This window comes from Glossina fuscipes, unplaced genomic scaffold, assembly GCF_014805625.2.
Source record: "Glossina fuscipes isolate IAEA_lab_2018 unplaced genomic scaffold, Yale_Gfus_2 121, whole genome shotgun sequence".
Taxonomy (NCBI): Eukaryota; Metazoa; Arthropoda; class Insecta; order Diptera; family Glossinidae; genus Glossina; species Glossina fuscipes.
In genome coordinates this window covers 907,075-926,870 of record NW_023998464.1, presented here as the reverse complement: position 1 = coordinate 926,870, position 19,796 = coordinate 907,075, and the positions used below count along the sequence as shown (strand labels likewise).

Below are 19,796 nucleotides of genomic sequence, written 5' to 3'. Positions count from 1 at the left end.
TCATATATGTCGTCATATATACATAAATAATATTTAACGAAGAAATTTATTCTTTCCTTACCTTTCAATATACCGCAGTCTCAACTTACGATGATTATAATCGGAACATGTGCCTTAGCAGTAAGGTATAATGGTATGATAACACTTGAAAGCCTTGTAAAACAATTCATCGATTCTCAAGAAGTCGGACGTCAGTTACCTTCTTTGCTTGACGACAAACAGAACTACATGAGTGTCTCTGGGCTGCCTTGGTAAAAAGATGGCGGAGGACGAATGAAAGAATTTGAAAAATTTGCAGTTGGCGGTGGCTTCAATCAAAAATTACCTACCCACCTACCTACATGTACATAACATTTGATTGGATGATTAAATAAGAACCGCTTGTTACGAAAAACGGAGGCTAATTAACAGCCGCTTACGTAAATATAGGATATTCATTCAGTTTTTAACGAAAAGAGATTAACTATGTGATGATCTGACACGTTTAGTTGGATATATATATTGTAACTTTATATTTACAACCACACATTTAGTGGAATACAATTTGTTTTATATAAAAGCTAAGTAGTTTGATAATTGATAATATCTTCCTTCAGTTAAAATTTAACATCTCAAGATCCACGAAACCATATTTATTCCCGAACATAGCACCCATAATCTTTTTGAGAGGCATTTCGGTTTACTCGAATTCCGCCGGCGTCTTTTCGACATTTAGCAGATTCATCAATATCAGTATATATATATAGGTCTCTATCCAGGCGTCCATGGCAACAAAATATACATGCTCTCAGTGGAGAAAGTTGAGGCAATTTTACTGCGTTGGTGACGAATGTATAAACTCTGTCGAGTTTTGAAGCGCGCTTCTTTCCGGTTTGGAAATTACTGTTTACGTAGCAGTTTAGGCGTGCCGTATTGAAGTCGATAGTTTCGCTTTTGTGGCTAGAAGAATATTTACTTTCGAATTCAGAATTCAATGCTGATTAAATGTATACATAAATATAATTTAATGCTGATTAAATTTGTACATATATATAAATTATTCTCATTATCAGACTCTTTAAGGTCCATTAAAGCAACATTGTTTAATACGCGCGATTTACCTATGTCGTGCTTAAACTAGCTTTTAACCTTAAAAAGTCGTTACGATTCGAAAATGAATTGTTGCTAACTATTATCGGTTGCCAGGCTTATGCATGTTTGCGACGGCTTAGGGGTTCATTTGTAATTTGGTCCTGTACCGGTTGTAAGTGTGGCTCTATGCTGGTTGTGTACATGCTTTTTTTTCCTTCTTATTTGTTTTATTGTACTTATACTTAGTTTTATTATTAATTTAATATAAGTTTTGCTCTAAGTGCCAATTGAACTCGACTGTTATTTGTCTAGTCGAGTTTCATGTATAAGTAGAATTAAAATAAATAAATAAATAAATAAATAAATAAATAAGAGATATACACGGGGTCTTTGAAGCCTCCTTTAGGGTGTTGCAAACGCGTTGAGAAAAGTGAATATATCGCGCATCCTTCGGTAATGGGTACAAAATCGAAAAAACACGTATAGGGACATTACAAATTGGATAAGAATGCTTTGGAAGACGTTTGAACTTTCATTCAAATTCATCATTTAAAGGTTAAAGTTTTTCATTAAAAGAAAAGAGAAAATCTTGCAATCATGTAATTAACGAAAAATATGTAAATATATCTAATATTTGGTGTGACTTCACTGTGCTAAGGATGAAATGAGTTCGAAGCTAAGGTAAAATGTAAATGTAAAATGCTTTTAATTACCTCTCTCTTACTAAAGGAATTAATGCTTTTTAAAGCTATCGATCACCGACACAATTATATACGAAAGTGACAGGATTGGTTGGCCTATTGATAGTAATACATTGAAAACCAAATATCCTTTCAAATGACGGGCATGATATGGTACTTAAAGGAAAAGTAAGTTTTTCATTTACATTTTATCAGATAAAGGGATAAACGAATTTAAAAATTTTCTATCTTGACATTTCGCACACTTTTCTTTGAAATGTTTCAGTTTGTAAAAAATTTAGCAATTGTGGTAACAGCTCCTTATGCTTGGAGTTCTCGAAAGCATCCCTTTAACTGTTAGAAAAACTAGGCCAAGTCTATTGTATTACTTAAGGGTAATACTACGCTTCGCAAGCAATCCCATCTAAGGTAAAGCGAGCTCGTCGTGAACGACAAAACGAAGCTTGCCGTTGTGTAATCTTCCACTCCGTCGTTGAGCGTTCGACGTAGGTCTTCAACCGTTATGAGCACACTCTTCACATATGCCGCACCTTTCATTAGATATATTGGCTATCATGTGGCTTTGTCGTTTCAAATGCGGCACTATGTTTGCATAATCGGAATATTATTCACTCTATTTTGATAAACATTCCTCTCCTACCAGTGCTTGCAAAGCTGAACTGAATTTCCTTTTGACCTACCTTTGAACCTACATAAAATCTGCATAAATCTCGAAAAAAAATTTTCCATTCAACGGGAAAATAATAAAAGTAAATAAAGACTTTCGGCTCCACCTGAAAACACACAGGGAAAATGTCGAATTCGTCGTTTGTTTTAAAAGGTTTATAAACAAATCAGAAGCTCATGTTCAGAACATTTGAAGGGAGGAGCCGACACGAAGATTATGCTAATGTAAAATGTTGCTAAAAACAAACTCTTGTAACTCGGTGAATAATTGTGTCTATATAGGTCGTTGGAACTTTGTAAACTTTACAAATAAAGTCTCCTCTGATGTAAATGCGCTAGTGCGGGCTTAATTTAAAGGATTTTGGGGATAACTCTTAAATGCGGCAATTAATTTATGAATCTACGAAATATTTTGTTTGTATCTTAAAAATATTTTTCAGACAATTGCTTAAAACTTAATCAACTTTTAAAACAATTTTCTTTTCCGGGAAACTTTTTTAAAAATCAATAAAACGAATTGTTGAACTCTTCTTAAGTATTTATTAAAGTGAAACTTTTTATCAAAAGATTTTTGATTTTATTTTTAAAAAATTTAAATTAATATAACTTAATGAGTAACAACTGCATAAAATACGGTAATAAATAGGAGCCATTCAAGTGAAAGAGCGTAAAATATGTTAGCATTAGACGGAATCTGTTTTATATTGCAGTTACTTTTCTCACAGACGCTGCATTGAGGATTTGCTTTATCAGCACACACGTATTGCATACGCTCATCGGCGTCTACGTAGCAACCACGAATTACCACATTTCCTGCAAAACAAAAACATATTGAAAAAAATAAGCAAGAAAGTTATATTCGGCAGGGGCCGAGTCTCGCACCAGGTCGCGGTGTCTACCATATTCATTTTAATGTTAACCCAATTTTAGACAGATAATATATCTTCATTGGACGAATTTACAAAATAATTTTAAACATTCTGTCTAGTTTGCCGTATGATAAATAAGTATAGAACTTTAAAAGAGCGAAAAAATAAAATTTAATCACTTGTAACTTTTGTGTGGGCTTGGCCGGTTTTTTCCATTTGTGCACGTAAAGTGCGAAGTGTTTAGTAAAGCAAGAGCTGAAAATTTGCAGGTTTCTAACTTTAATAATTGCCGATTAACGAGCAAAAACTCCCTACTGTTAACGAAAACGGAGTTGCGGTTACTTTGTGCTCCCCTGCTTGCTTCTGCTCTGATCAATTTTTAGCTCATTTTCAATACCAACCTACGCGTAAATCTTCTCATGTTCCGATGCCAAATTTGAAGATGACAGCTTAATTTTTGACAAGAACACTACGCAGACACCTAGATGGACAGAAACGGTTTAATCAACTTAGAATTTCACGTTGATAAAGAACATGTATACTTTATAGGGTCTCTGAAGCTTCCTTTTGAGTGTTGCATATATTACGAAGAAAAGACCAAAATAAGTATAACCCTCATCCTTTAGTGGTGGATATAAAAGTGAAAATGAAAATTTATTTCGAACGTTTTCGAAGGTGAGCTAAAAACGTATGAAACGGAAACAATATTGTGATACTGATCAATAATATGTAGACTTTATGTGGTCTCTAATGCGGCAAATTTTTTCGCTTTATCTATTGTGCTTTATAAGTACCAAGCAAAAAATTAATTATTTTTTATGCTTAGAGACAGAGCTGTCTTCAGATTATATCGTACTGTGATAGTGTTCTCCTACCGATTTGGCTCAATTTCAATAGCAACCTGCATGCAAGAACCTCCAATCTTTGTGCCATACTTGAATCGGTCCTGAGAATGTTTACCATGGACATTACACAGAGAGACAGACGGATATGTTTAAATCTGTGAGACTTCCTTCGGAATGTTACAAACGTTTTGACAAATCAATATTTAATTCATCCTTCGGAGATTGGTATAAAGAAGGAAAACAGAACTTGTTCGCGAACCAACAATCACATTTGTAGCGATGTCGTTTGTGTATAAGGTTGAATCATCGAAATATTACAACCAGTTTTGTCATCTCAAGATTTTTTGTTTCACTTTTTTGACATTAATCGTGATACGGATCATGATATTTGCTATATTACCACAAAATAAAGAAAGATTCTTTTATATTTATATATATACGGACAAACTCTTACTATAAAGCACATTCTCTGTGATTGCCTCAACTTTTCCTCGGCTAGAAGTATTGCATTTGGAACTATTAACCCTTTGAACATTCTACAATCAGCTTCAGAACAGAATATCAATTCAATATATTACTTTTTTAATACTACTAAGTTCACTATCTAATATCCATTTATTTAAATTAGAGCCGATAGCCTGTGTTGCTAGTGCTCAATGTCTTTTTTTTTAGTCTAAGAATTCATTTCATTAGTCTAAAATTAAAATAATAATAATAATAATAATAATTCTTTTATATAACGTTTATACACTATTTAAGTGTCTTTTCGTAACATATGGCTCTACAAAGTTATTGTGGTAATATCTTGTCGTTATATCGTCCCGAATAAACTTGAATCAGCGTCAACTGTTTCTATGCCGTGAGGAACAAAGTCACTAGGACGTTTTGGTCCCACAGTTATCTCTAAGGTATATATACATCTTTAGAGTACATCGAGTTCATAGCCGAGGAGATGAGACATACCGTATGTCGTGAAATTGGTACTGTTATCGGATTCGTAGTGTATACATCAGCTGACTTTAAAGGCAACGGTGATTTTTCAAAGCGAAGTCAGATGGCCATTGTTATTTCCTTTCTTTGCGGTCGAGCCGTCAAGGAGTCAACAATGTTAGCTGTGGCTTAGAAACTGAAACTAAATGATAAATATACCGGACTTCTTCAGCTAGGCTCCTGTTTGCCTGTGGTCGGAAGTGACGGGCAAACCTAAATACATAAATTACTACTCATTCCATAGTAGAAGTACCATATTTTCTTTATCAAGAAAAGAGTAGACGCTTGGCGTACCTGTGACATTTAACTGTTTCAATCCGTTGTTAGTTACGTAGAAGTATCACAATAAAAAAAAAAAAAACGTTTGGGTTAGTATGGCTTAGGGAATTAAATTTACGTTTAGGGAATTAAAAAACGTTTTGGTTAGTATGGCTTAGGGAATTAAATTTACAAACAGGAACGAATGTGATATAAAACCTCTGCGCTTGTACACTGAAATATCTAAGGAAATATGGAAAATTACCTAAGAATGCTCGTAAGCCAATATGGCCTATTGAACTTATATATATATATAAAAAAGCAAAATCCAATGAGGGAAAATGATATTGTATATGTAAATAATGAAAATCACGTCGTCCTAATTTCCATATATCACGCAGCGGTAGACCTACTTCAGTTGTTATACAGTTCCCCGCGACCCAAAATTTAAGTCCGTACTTAATATTTACTTGCAGAGAAGAAGCAAAAATGCAAATAATGAAGAGAATAAAATGAGTGTACGTGGAAGGCTCGGTTACGAGTCGTGCTTGTCTGTCATGGCTCCAAGAGCCTTAATGTATTTTTGAGAAAAGTTGCAAAAGTGTATCAAAGAGTCGATAAAGGTATCGCCTCATTGGAAAGGAGAAATCATAAATGAATTTGAACTTTTTTTCCCAAAAATCTATATATAGAACTACTTACGCCAAGTGCCGAAGAAACATCTTTCATCCAACGAAGACTCTGTGCGGCATTTTATACCTGGCAATGTGTTAGCCTCATTACGACATTTTGGATTTTCATCACTGCGACAAGCAATGCAGGTGAAATCAGAAGAAACTTTCTCTCGATTACAACCATCTGCATCGTTGCAAGTAGTGCAACCATTGTCTACGTTACATTCGTCTTCAGTTTGCATACGGTCATAAAGGCAACCCCTTTGAAAACTATCGCTTGTTTTATGAGTAAAACACCATTCTTTAGCGTAAAAGGGAATTTTTTCGGAGCAAGCCTCTGCCTTATTACTGTTTTGTGCGTCCATGCAATTTTTATCTTGTTCTTTATCTTTGCTATACGAGCATTTTATGCATTTAAGCTCTTGGTGAATTTTATAAGGGGTATCATTACAGTTAAGCTTATCGTTACATGTTCTACATTTAGCGTCAGCCCCTCCTGCAGGACAGGGATTCGAAGATTCATCCGATACGCAACCACGTTGCATATTTTGCTCACTGTCTCCGTAAGTATAACAATGGTCATCTTTTACATAATTCTTGCAGTAATTCCGCATTTCCTCTGTAACATTGTCACAATTCTGGCCTTCGCATTTATGACAAGATCTACGATCTTTTGGAAACAGGCCAGTATTGCAAATACCTCCCGTGCATACGACACATTCTTCATCCTTTGTGCAGGTTGAAGACGTTGCACAACCCTTTGCTACCTTTTTATTTATTAGCTTTGAAAAGCATTGTGCGTCCGCATCGCAAATTACGTTATATTTATTGTTGTCATCGATTTTAAAACAATCCTCATGTTCTTCTGTACACATTTTACAAATGGTATGATTGTTACAATTATCTCCCAAACAAGGCTTGTAGTTGACTCCCTCACTTTCAGTGCTATCCTTAGGAAGGCAACCGCGTGTTACAACGCCATCATCGTCTGCAAAATTAAATATTTAAATTTCTTAACTTATTTCAATGTATTTCTACTTAGCTTCAAATCTTAGTCTTAGTAATTTGTCAACAAGTGATTAATTTTATCAATTTTTAAAGATCTTTTGATACGATTTTCATGAGTTTGAAAATCAATTAGTAGTTTAAGAACCAAATCTTTTATTCGCTTTGAAATTTTCAACCATTCGGAAGGAAGGATGGACAGGTATTGGATGCAAATAATATATATGTATATAGTAATAATAGAGAAATAAAGAGAGCATTCATTACGAATCGTATTGTATCGTATGAATATTTTTCTCGCTGCCTATGTCCTGTGACGGCGGAGAACTAAAATCATTTCGCTAAAATACGTTTTCCAAAAATGTTTTATCTACAGTAGGAGGAGGCTTAAAAAGGGGGACGGGAAAATGTTAGCGTAGTAAATGAAGAATTGTTAAAAGTAGGAAACCAAACGGTAAGTAAACTCTACATAAGTATTATATGGCAGGTCATCTAAAAGGTTGCGAATTATGCCTTAAGTGTTCGTTTAATGTTTATTTGAAGAAGTATTTTACTCGATCACTTTTTAACAGGTGCTTGGCCAACTCGTATATGACTTTGGTTCCGGTGCATTCCAACAGCGCGATGTGGAAATAAACAAATGTATACATCATACAAAACGCATGGGCATTTGGCAACATAAACCTCTTAAAACATTACATCATATATGTCAAAATGTCTGTTTAGTTACGTCGACACTGCTATTGGTGAAAGAACGCGTCGTGAGTGCTTTTAACGTGGCAAGTATGACAAATGTGTTGCCAAGTAGCACTTTCCAGAGATTTTTGTTAACACCGACGCTTATGGTTGTCCTTTGGAATTGTATTCTGAATGTCTCAGTGAAGCTCTTTCAACTTTTCACAATGCGAGTTTGTATATATGGCTTACGACATACGATACTCTCTTGGTGGATGAGCTTTCGCTTTGCTTTCTGCTAGATAAGACTGCTTTCATTGCTCGCAGTTATGGGTCTGTGATATACAACTCGTGATAAGTATGCAAACTCTGAAAAGTGCAAACTCTGAACACGGTGTATACCTTTTGGGGGATTATGACATGATCATGATTTTTTTGATATCTCACAAGCGTTCATCTCTTTATTGTTATTCAATGCCTCCAGACACTGTGGTGATCGATGGCTGCGTTCTCACTGTCCAGAACGAGTCTTAACACAATATTTCTGCGCTTTGTAGCTTTAGCATTAATATTTTCGCAACAACAGCTACCAAATAATCTTTTTATTGTTGCTTCTTACGGCGTTTCTTGTACTTTCGCTTTGTTTGTTGTGTACTTTGTTGACTTTCGCGGAAAAAGTCGCTTCATTTGCGGCAGGCAATGTCTTAGTTATTCGAATTCCAAGGTTTCTATACGTATCCATTAGTTTCAATCGCTAGTCATCCAATTTCATTCAATCTGATATGGTAAAGTGCTAAAATGGAACTCAATGTAGTTGCATGCGCCGCGTGGTACAATAGTTAAAGAATTGTAACTATCAAGTCGTAGTGCCTGATATCAGGCCTCAGGGCCTGACCGTGGACCATGCTTTAATTCCGATTGGTATACAAAGTGAGAACGCGGTCGATAAAGGCACAACGATCACAGATCTCCCAGGCTACGGCCACTCCCTCTCTCTTCCTTTTTTTTCTGGCCGTCATTGAGGACATGCCGTGGGTTACAGAGCGAAGATAGCTTAAACTTTTTAGGTTTATGTCCATGTTGAGAAAAAGTTCAATTCACATGTGGACATATGTACAGAGAAGTAGGTGTTGTTTTATGTTGGTGGGCGGTATTTATTTCCATTTTCCTCCTATCGCCTATTACGTTTATCATTTATTTGTAAAGCAGAATCATTTTCTTCCTATTATATATTATATCATTTCCCTCTCTTATCACCTCCCATTATATATTATATCATTTCCAAGTAGGAACATTTTTTATCCATCATCGAAGGATGAGTAATGTGTAGTGTCTGTTGTAAGCATTCTTCATTCAAATTTGACAGAAACACTGGAATTTCTTGCACACAGGCTGGTATTAAAAATGGGCGTAATCGATCGAAGGACACGCCTGCAGCACCACGTAAACTGAGAACGCCTCTGTTTTTCAAAAGTAATGAAAACTTGAAAAATTTAACGCGCCTACCCAATACCTTAGTATATCAAAGCAAAATTTTCTTTCAACACATTGTCCTGTTAGCGAAAATGAAGATTTCGTCTACGAATATGCAAAGGAATTTGAAAGTGACCTAAACTTTTCAAGAAACACTCCCCTGTGCGAAAAAAACCTTTTATTTTGAAAAAAAAAAAGAATCAGCGTCGCCCACTCCATATTATAAAGAACGAAAATTTAATTCTTACACTTTTTCTGTCTTTTTTAGGATAACTGCGATGGGTACAAAAGATTCGGGTACAACCTAATATAGTTTTCCCGTTTTAAGTATTATTATATAATTTTATTATTATACCGTACACTACTTGTGTAAGAAGCGTATAGTTTGCAACACTTCTTATCGTACTAATCGATTCGAAAGAAAAGTTCTAAGCATGTCTGTCCGTCTATCCGGCTTGGTTTCTCATATCAATGGTTCGGACCAGACCACTCTTTCAATCACTTATGGGACGTGGCCCACAATTATGTTTTTACTTTTATTTGCTTAATTTTTTATATCCTTGTACTACATTATTACAACATATAAGTTAGAGGAGAAAAAAAATTTGCATATGTGAAATTAAGTGCTTACATACGGCAAACCAGAAAGCCACAAAAAATATACCGTTTGCATAACCATATTTTAGAGGAATAGAATTAAAGTAGTAATGGTTTAGAAGTTACCAAAAGGCGTTAAAACCCTAAGGTGCCGGTAAAAATAGGAGAACGTTCAAAAGTGAGATGCAAATACGCATTTCATACTTGATTTCCGAATGAGGAACATAGGTCATTGCCCAATCGTAATTGATACAAACAAGTACAAAAGTACGTTGGTAAACAACAGTTTGCAAAAAAAAGCATTGCTACGCAACACTGAGAATAATAACTGACTGTTCATTTTTTACATTTAGGTTTTTTTTCAATTGTAAACACGCCTTCAAATATAATTTACATATGAATTCTTAATGCCCGCCACCTAGATCTTAAGAAAGACAAGAGGAAAGCAAAGAAAATTAACTTTTGATATTTTGCAATATTGAGTTGGTGCCGTCAATTTTTCCATTTTTGTGCAGGTGCTGTAGATGTACACGCATCGGGAGCTTGCATGTAAATTTTTATCATTTTATCTGGTGTAGCAAAAAACTTGCAAATCGAGGCTTTTTCAGCGATGTTAACGTTTACTCTTGGCCTTGATCGATTTTGTTCGTTTTTAATATCAACTTACATACAATCATTTCGAAGGTTTTCGCCAAATTTGAAGCGGATTTGCGGCGAAGAGAATTTTTATTAAGACCACACAGATCGACTGATAGACATGCCTAGATCGATTTAAAATTTGATATTAGTCAAGAGTAATGGTAAGTTTCGTAGGACGATGTACCTTATACTCCCTGTCCAGCTACGGCACACACCATCAGTTTGAAAGAAATGGAATGACGCAATCTGTGTAACATTTTTTTTTGACATGTGTTTATTTTGAAACTTCCTCTGACCGTTTTGGGAACACGATTTTGGTTTTGAGGTTTACTTATTTTTCAATAAAGTTTACGATGTATTTCAGGTCGACGTTGATTGCTAATCTTGAAATATTCTATTTTTTGTCTCTAGGTTTTCCCCACACCCGTGCTCTGCAAAACGTATTTTTGAAAAAGTTAGCTTCAAAGAAATTCTATCGTTGCACTGCACTTCACTTTTCTGAAGTCGAAAATTTATTTATCCATTTTATGCCCTAGAACTCTGTTAAGTCATGCAATAAATAAATTATATTTTCTTTTCAAAAAAATAAACCGCATGACATCGTTTGATTATCTTTTATGCCTTTAATACTATTTTTGTTGTAATATCAACATTTCATATATAGAAGAGAAGAAACAATAGAAAAGAAAAAAAGAGAAAAAGACATGTAAGAATGTTAAATTTACTTTACTTAGGATGAATCATAGGTGTCCAGCGCGTTTCAATCGTACAATATAAATATTGATATATTAAAAGTGAAAAGCTTTTTACTAATTGAGAGTAAGTCAACTAGTGGTACGGATAAACTTTTGCGATCTATTAAATTAATGTTTGTATTGTATTTGTAATAAGTTAATATATGGTGAATTAAAATACTCTTATCATTTACATTGATATAATGACAGGTTGTTATTGACACCATTGTCGGTTACTATACCCTACACCATCTATGTAGTGTAGTATGTATGCGTAGTTTATGCAGGTGTGTACAACATCCAGTATGACTTCAAATAGACCCTTTTCCTTCGATCGATCTTGTCATTTTATCATTTTTTGAATCGATTTAAATTTTCCCATGTGTCTGATGTCTGTCTATATGTTTTTGTGTTCAATATTTGTCATTATTTCTGATATTTTTTAAGGAAATTTGATGCACTACCATGGTTGGTAATAGATTCGATCCAATCATTTTTACGACCATTTACCATGCAACGTCTCATTTTAAAGAAGCCATCCCTACCACATTGTCTAACACCATTCTTATTTTTGCCCTGTTTTGATATGAACTTACCATTCGGGAACTGTATACTAAAAACCATTCTCCTTTGTAAATAAGCAATGGTTGTGGCCAAGAGATTCAACAATTGGAGTATGTTTTCAAAATTCAGCAAAATTAAAATTTTCTGTCAAATTACTACAATACGTCAATTTCATCATAACGTAATAAAATTTGGACTTTTCTGTCCTAAAAAACAAAAATTTTCGTGAAAATTCTTATAGCGGGTGGAACGGAAAAAATAGGCCGAGATGGTGCAAATTTGGGGCAGTTAAATCTTTCTTTTTCTTAAATCACTATTATGATCTGATTTTCGTCACAAAGGATTGAAAATCAGGCCTTCTTGTCATATCAACTTCAGTTGCCGTTATATGAGAAAGATTTAAAAAACCTTTCCAAGCCGGTCCACAAGTTTCAAACCAATGTAGAATACCGAAATATTATTACTAAGCCAATTTTGTCAAGAAATTTTGAAGATTGCAATTTTTTCCATGTAACGACTCTTCAAAATAGGGCGTTATATTGGGAGTGGTCGGCGTTCGGCCTTGGGATAAAATACATTAGTGTACCAAATTTCATCACAATTAAATATTTTCGAACTGTAGCTTAACTCGGCGACGAGTTTCTAAGAGATGAAGGAGGGGTTGGCTGGAGGATGAGCTCTTCACTCAATAGCTAGTTACTACCGACGAAATATATGAATGAATGGTTTTTAAGTACGTTGAAGGTAGTAATCTAGCGAGTGCATGGTAGATCACTCTGCCATGTCTGTGCAATACCCGAGACCTATATATCACGAAGAAAAGTAGCTCACTGGTGTTGGCAACCAGGAAAGTATGGTGAATCCGAAGCAAGTACGGTTGTTTCTAACATCCACCCAAAGTATGCCAAAGGCTTTGTAAAACAAACTGGGAGCCACGGGGGTCAGGAGGCTCGCCTCACAAAGCCACGTATGCCTGCGGGTGTATGATGGACTTTGTTCTTAAAGTCGTAATGAATAAATTAATTTTTACTATTAATGCAAAAGGGAATTAACGGACGGCCTTCCCTTTGACCGATTAATAGAAACCCTTTCGTAAATTAATTTAATACATGCAAAAATGAAAAAAGGGGTTTGACGGAAGGTTTTTCCCCTTTTGCCTATTTTTACTTTTGAACATATGTCACGGGTGTCTCCGGGTAATGGTGGTAATTGATCAACAGCACAGTGGAAGCCTTATGGCGGAAGCAAGCGTTGATCAATTTGTGAGTCCTGACTGCTTGGGTTCGGCCCTTCGGGGAGTATCGTGGTGGCTGTGCTTTTCACCATTCCATATCCATTCGAATAAATCCGGGGTGATGATAGGACTCACCACGTACCAGAGTGGCGGTTCATACACGATGAACAATCTGCGCTCCTCGGGGTAAGAGAGGCCCCTTTATTAGGGGATTGTCTCTCCCCCCGGGGGGTGATCACTCAACTTAATTGAGTGCCTATGGTTGTAGGCAACCCGTCTGATTAAAGCACCAAGCCAGGTGCAGACGTTAAACCCATTGGGCGATCTGTAGCTTGAACACAAATTTAAATGGAAAATCATCAGACGGACAGACAGGCTCAGAATCATTTTCTGTATCAATAGCTATAATAAAAAATAGAGTGCTTCTCATTAAAATAACCTATAATTTTTGATATTTTATTGCGAACGTAAGGGATCAATTGTATCAGTTGAATTGGGCTGGTTGGTAGGGTGTTTCCTGGCCAATGTTCCCTGACTTTAATGTTCTTATTGTTCTTATTTAAAACGGTATAAATAAAATAGGACATGCCGGTCGGGTTTTGTTTGGGAGCAATTTAGAAAATCGCTGAATAATAGTATTTCAGTACACTTATTTTGGTTCGAATTGGTCAGTTTTTTGATCCATCGCCGACATAACCGTTGCTACGATATGTAAGTCCAATTTTGGAAAATTGATCAATAATATTAACGTAGCATTACAATGAACCGAACTTAATTTGGACCACTTAAGTGTATGTTTTACACCCTTTCCCATACAAGGGTTTTCATGAGAAGAATGGCTTTATATGGCAATAAACTCATGTTGATGGAGAATACAAGAATGAATATTGTGATGAATGGGAAAGACAGCTTTGTAACAAAATTAGTGGTTTTTCCGCTTTCTGTTTTTTTAAGATAGCTTATGCCAGCTTAAACTTTATTAAAATTATGTTGGCAATTCAAGTGGGCGGGTCTAATTTAAAATCGCGTTTATTCGCCATCAAACATATCCAAAATGCCAAAAAAATCTTTAAAGCGCCAAGAATAGACTTAAAATGATGCAAATACGTTTATAAGGGTTTGCTTAAACAACTGTAGGCAGCCGATAAATCGCCTTGTATGGATTCAAGGAAAAGGATTTGCGGCGATCTCATAGATCGTTCTATTGTCGTGTAACTTTGCAGTACTGCAGCGTACCTGAAGGACGACAGTCCATAGGTAAATGAAAGAAAAACATTGGAATAATTTTTAACTCGAAGTTACTCGCAAGTAATTGGGCCACAGTTTTGCAAAATATATGCTATTTTATCACTTCGGCCAAGACGATCAGATTTTATAGGCTTGTGAAAACATTCGGCATGCTTTTGGAGAGAATGTTGCATATGGCGTCCTTTGGAGATTTCGATATTAAAAAGTCGCTGCCTGCGGACGACCAATTGTTGATATAGTCTTTTCCAAATTCTTCAAAAAGTTAAGGGTGGCCAACACATTTCATCTCATAACATCGCTACGGAAATGAACATTGACCAAAAATCGCTTTAGACACATTTACATAAAACTGGTGGCAAAAGGAATCTGAAATGAAACGACATCGGACGACTGTTGAAGAGATCGACAATAGGCAACGAAAAGTGGGTTATAGGCGGTAATGAATAAAAGCAAAGGGCCACAGACCTGATGGACGGTTTTTGTTTGGAAAGGAATTGTGTACGCAAGCTGCTACAACGTGACCAAAAGACTATCTTCACTGTCACCAGAATTGATCAATAGTAAAAGGGCCGTCTTCCATCACCATAATAGCAACCTATCAAAAGATTTTGATGCATACACCTTACTTTTCCTATTCAACAACCATTCGTTTCACTCTCCGCAAAAGTCTCTGAACAACTTAAAGCACACTCAAAGCAAAGTCTAGGAAAATTGCTTGGTTCAGTTCACCGCTCAGGAGCTTTACGAAGATGGTGTAATGAATGGTTCTATCAAGAGGAGGAAAAAAGGCAAAAGATTGTCGATCAAAATGGCATACATTTCTTTTGTATCCATTACGTATTTAAAGCAATGGTCGTTTTGTATGTACAGGCAGACGAATAAAATTTTGTCGGAGACAATTGGATACAATGGAGACAATTAGCATTATTCACAATGAAGTTAAGAAGAAAATATTTTCCGTAGAATTCAGTTTATTTATTTCGATTGCTTAACTTCCTCTGAACTCTGCATTCCTAAGCAATATTCTAAGATTTGCTCTGTCATTGGTTTTTTTAACATATTTTCGAAGTGCATTCTCGTTAAAAAGGAAACTTCGCAGCTAATAAGCTTATGGTTTTCAAGTTTGGTGAATCATTTTTATACGAAGTTCGAATAGTAATATTCATTGTCATCAGCACATTTTTAGCGCAACAACAATTAAACATTTTTAACTTACCGATTTTTGTAAAGCATCTGTTAAAACTTGAATCGCTACAATCTTTGCTCAAGTTTGCTAAGTCCTCAATACATTTTGCATCTGATGAACTGCATTGATAACATTTGCCTATCACGTAAATATGAACATCCGTTGAATTAAAAAACTCTTATTTAATGAAACACTCTTTTGGACTTACGCGGATTTTCGGGCTCAGATGTTAAACTCGTATTTAAATATATACAAACTATTATTAAAACGAAATATGATAGCTTTCTCTGAACAGATAACATTCTATAAATGTTAGTTAGTTTAATGGTATTTTTCTTTTTGATACGATTCTTATAGAAATACGTGTTAACTCGTTGAATGATGGCATCGAACTATTCAGTTTCCATATCAATACCAATTACTTAATGCAAGTTCGCTAAAACGAACAAGTGCATTTAAATTAGTTTTAATTGTATACCATACAAATAAACCCTCCTTATCGATAACCATAAAAATAAGTTAGGACATGTCTGTTTTGTTTTATTTTTCAATTTTACTTCACTCATTTGTTGAATCATAGTTAGATGTTAAACATTAATTTATATATTTTTTACATGGATATTAGCCAATACTGAAATTGATGATCGTCCAGAGTGATTACTACAGCTTATAAAAAGAGTCCCAAGATAATTATCGGGGTCAATACAACCAAGTAACTGACTACAAATGATATAGGACGAACTTTAGCATTGCCTCTGTCTCGACGTCCAGTTATAAATTTCTAAGAAGAAGTTTCTAAAGTAGGTGTGGCTTTGAGTGCGTAGCCGTAGGACAGTCAGTAGGTTCCTATGCTGCAATTTGAAAGACTTTTCTTTACTCTGAATGAGGCTTTTTCAACGAGATCTTTTACTCTCTAATAATCAAAGCGTTTCACATCAACCTCTTTCGAAACTTCTACGCTTTTTAAATTAACAAGAAAACCGAACCCATAGCCATACGTTTTGGTATAAAAATAGCTTTGTAGTAATATTGCGTTTGTTCTCACGGTTTTTTTTTTTTTTTACTTCCACAAAAACTCCCACCATGTTGAAGCTTTATATACGCTAATTTAATGTGTATGTTTTGCCTTTCCATACTGCTTCGCATTTTCTCTATTAATTTTTACACCCTTGTAGCGCAAGAATATATTAAGTTTGTAGGGTTATATGCAGCATCCGGAAGGGCTTGAGATAGGCACATCTTTTCTTATGCCGGGCAATGCCGATTCGGGTTTGTCGGTCCGTCTGTCTGTCCTCTTTTCTTCTGTTCAAGTGTAGGTTTATAATATTTGGGATGCTTTGACGAAATTTCGTAACCTGATGTGTTTTAGGCCGAGGACGAAGGCTATTGGAAGCCTGTTCGCATCGAACCACTTATCATATAACACTGTGTTTTGGAAAGCTGTAGGACGGTTTAGGGAATTTAATAGTGGGCCGTAGTCCACCATAGTGTTGTTACTTATTCGATTTTATTTTTAATTCTAATAAAGACAAATAACCACATTTCTACGAAGAGCTAGTGCTTTGCAATAGATGGGCGATTGTTAGCGACTCTTAAATATAGCTAGGGAACTCACAAAGCCTAGGGAATTTGTTAAATCATGTATATGGAAAATGAGAAGTTAACTTCTGTACTGCTTGCTGAACGATATTCCTGACATAATCTACTGTCGGAATAATCTTGTCATCGAAATTGGTGCAAACCTTACGATTTTTAGTTTGATGTGACTTGTAGGACCTGGTATATTTTTTTTTTCAAATGCGAGATACTTCACTTAATGATTTTTTTTCTTTTTTGTATAATTTTGAAGACACTTTCATTTTGGACCCCTGCGTTAATATTCACTGAAATTGCGTTTTTTTTAAGGTTGTTTGGTTTGGTTTTCAGCGGAATTATGTAATATCCTGTCAGAATATTTCTTTGTATAACGTGTGGCATAGCACGAAAAGGATCAATACCCTTTACTTTATCAAAATTAAATGGCAGACGCTCTGTCACGTGTTTTATAAGTTGACTCTTGTCCAAGTTCGGAGATTAAATTTTTTTCTTAAAATGTTAAAATGGCTGGTTTTTTGGGATGAAAATAATTAATTCATTAGTTCCCGCTATTAGGATTGAAATAAATATATTGGTGTTTTCGATAAGTAAAAAAAAAAAAGTACGCCATCGTTTTGCTGGCAAACACCGAAAGCTGAGAACTCATTATTTTGTGAATAAAGTACAAGGCTAGGCAATCGAAATAGTGAATATAGCATTGAAGATTAAACATAATGACGCTTCTTTTATACATTGCTTGCCACTTGACTTGGTGACTACAGACAGATCGGCATGCACGAGCATTGACACGAATAATCATATAGTTATGAATTGTGATCACATGTTCAAATCTCAGTGCGGTAAAGTTGACTTTCGACGTAGGTGTAGTGAATGTTCACTTAGCAAAGGCATAGTCCTAACGGAGTGAGCACACGCCCACTAAGCTTGCATCCACTTCCCTGTCTCTTTCTCTTCGCTCAATCCTTTGTGACCATAATCGCTGTACCTGTATACGCGCACCGTCCTCTGAAAAAAAAGGACGATGGGACCGCTTCCACGTCAGCAAAACGAAAAATTCCTCCAGACGTTTTTTCTTTTCTATAACCGAAATCTTTGCAGCTAACTGTCAAATGCATAAGAGAGAGCTTTTTCACAGTTAGACAGCTCTTTTTAAAATTTTATAGAATGTTACACGGAAGTAACACACACTTCTACTCGATTATATTTTGTTGGTAATAATTGTAGTTAATTGCATTTAACTACTTAAGTTAGCACTTAGAGCTTTTCAATTTCACTTTCATTGGGAAATTATTCGATTGTTTTTGCAAATTTTGCTGCAATCAGTTTTCTGCTGGAAACATCCCAAATAACTGAATTTAACCGTATATATAACGAATTTTAGGAAAATCTGAGATAAAGTATATCAATATAAGACTATACGAATGAAAGGATGTCTTACTTTTACTCTCGATTTTTAAATGCATTAAAGTCTAAACTTTGAACTCACCAATTTTTGTGAAACATCTATCATCGGAGCCGAATTTACATCTTTTTATTCCGATATTTGTTACGTTTTGAAGACAATCTGCAGTTGTAGAATTGCATTGTAAACATATGGCTAAAATTGAAATAGACAAAGGAAATAAGCTAAAAAGCTTCGTCTTTAGATATTCTTCTTAGACTCACGAGTTGTGCCGTAAGTTGATACCATATATACTGAGAAAATTACATAGAAATGAAAAAACATATTTTGAAAATTAGGTTAACAATTGCTAGCGATCTTATGCGATTGGCTTTATAATCTGAAAACACTTGTTAACACCTTGAATGACGGCAAGGAAATGTTGACTTTCCAGACCAGATACTATTGATTATGATGAATATAGTAAGGCGAATAAATACATAAGATATATATATATATATACGTTTGCACATAAATATGTTTTATATAATACACTCACAAGTAACAAAGATACGATAAGCATATCTTACTAACGCATGCTTCAAACGCGTGTGGATTTATTCATAAACATTCTGTGACGTTGTTTCTTTGTTTTTTTTTTTGATAACTAATTTGAAACATTGTTGAGGCAAGAACTAAGTAAGCGTTTGCCTTTACCTTTCGGGACTTACAACAGCTGCTGATTTTTCATCACTCTTTCCATACTGGCCCTGATAAGATAAAAATAAAACTCTTTATCACTGATATCATTTTACACATTTATACTGTATTTGTATCAATTTTTTATTTTTATATAAACATTTGGATTTGTAGAATATATTGCAAAGTTATTAAACAAACCAATGATGTTAAAGAAACCTCTAGTCTAGAGTAGAGGTATTGCACTTGGTCGTATGGTAGACAGTGCAATTTTCTACAACTTCATCATAGATAGTAATGCCCATTTGGACTTTAACAGCAACATAATCAGCCTCGCCTGGCTGCATGGATACCCATTCTTTCTGAACTCTTTCTGCGGTATGAGTATTTTGGTCTAGAGTGTAAAATGTAATTTTAATTTCTTTTTATCTTTGGCTTCGCTTCGCTTTCGCTCAATCAGAACGCTTTCTATTCTACGAACTAACAAACATATTTAACATTAAACGCTTCATTTGAATCGGCATAATTTCTAATCTTTTCTTACGATACAATTGACATTTTGACATTGGTGGGAGGATTCTATGTTATTGGGAGTAGGTTTGTTAGTTGTTATTTGCTACAGTAGAAGTGATCGTTCTTGCCTCGGTTGTTGTGATATCTACGGACAGTAAAAACTTCAATGAGGTGCAAA

General features: G+C 35.1%; 1 protein-coding gene across 3 annotated transcripts; it reads right to left on the bottom strand.

Moving 5' to 3' along the window:
- Window positions 1–2,974: 2,974 nt before the first annotated feature.
- On the bottom strand, window positions 2,975–18,847 carry LOC119640609 (extracellular matrix protein A-like). Of its 3 annotated transcripts, none has more exons than XM_038038766.1 (4): window positions 18,691–18,847; window positions 18,512–18,622; window positions 6,103–7,062; window positions 2,975–3,251 (listed from the first exon to the last, which is right to left on the bottom strand). In XM_038038766.1, the coding sequence occupies exons 1-4, from the start codon at window positions 18,749–18,751 to the stop codon at window positions 3,046–3,048; spliced, it is 1,338 nt and encodes a 445-aa protein (XP_037894694.1). In that variant the 5' UTR covers window positions 18,752–18,847; the 3' UTR covers window positions 2,975–3,045. The 3 variants fall into 3 exon arrangements, with proteins under 3 accessions (XP_037894694.1, XP_037894691.1, XP_037894693.1); XM_038038763.1 differs by lacking the exons at window positions 18,512–18,622; window positions 18,691–18,847 and adding exons at window positions 15,460–15,573; window positions 15,638–15,843 and having other exon boundaries at window positions 2,978–3,251; XM_038038765.1 differs by lacking the exons at window positions 18,512–18,622; window positions 18,691–18,847 and adding exons at window positions 15,460–15,567; window positions 15,638–15,842 and having other exon boundaries at window positions 2,980–3,251.
- Window positions 18,848–19,796: the final 949 nt, after the last annotated feature.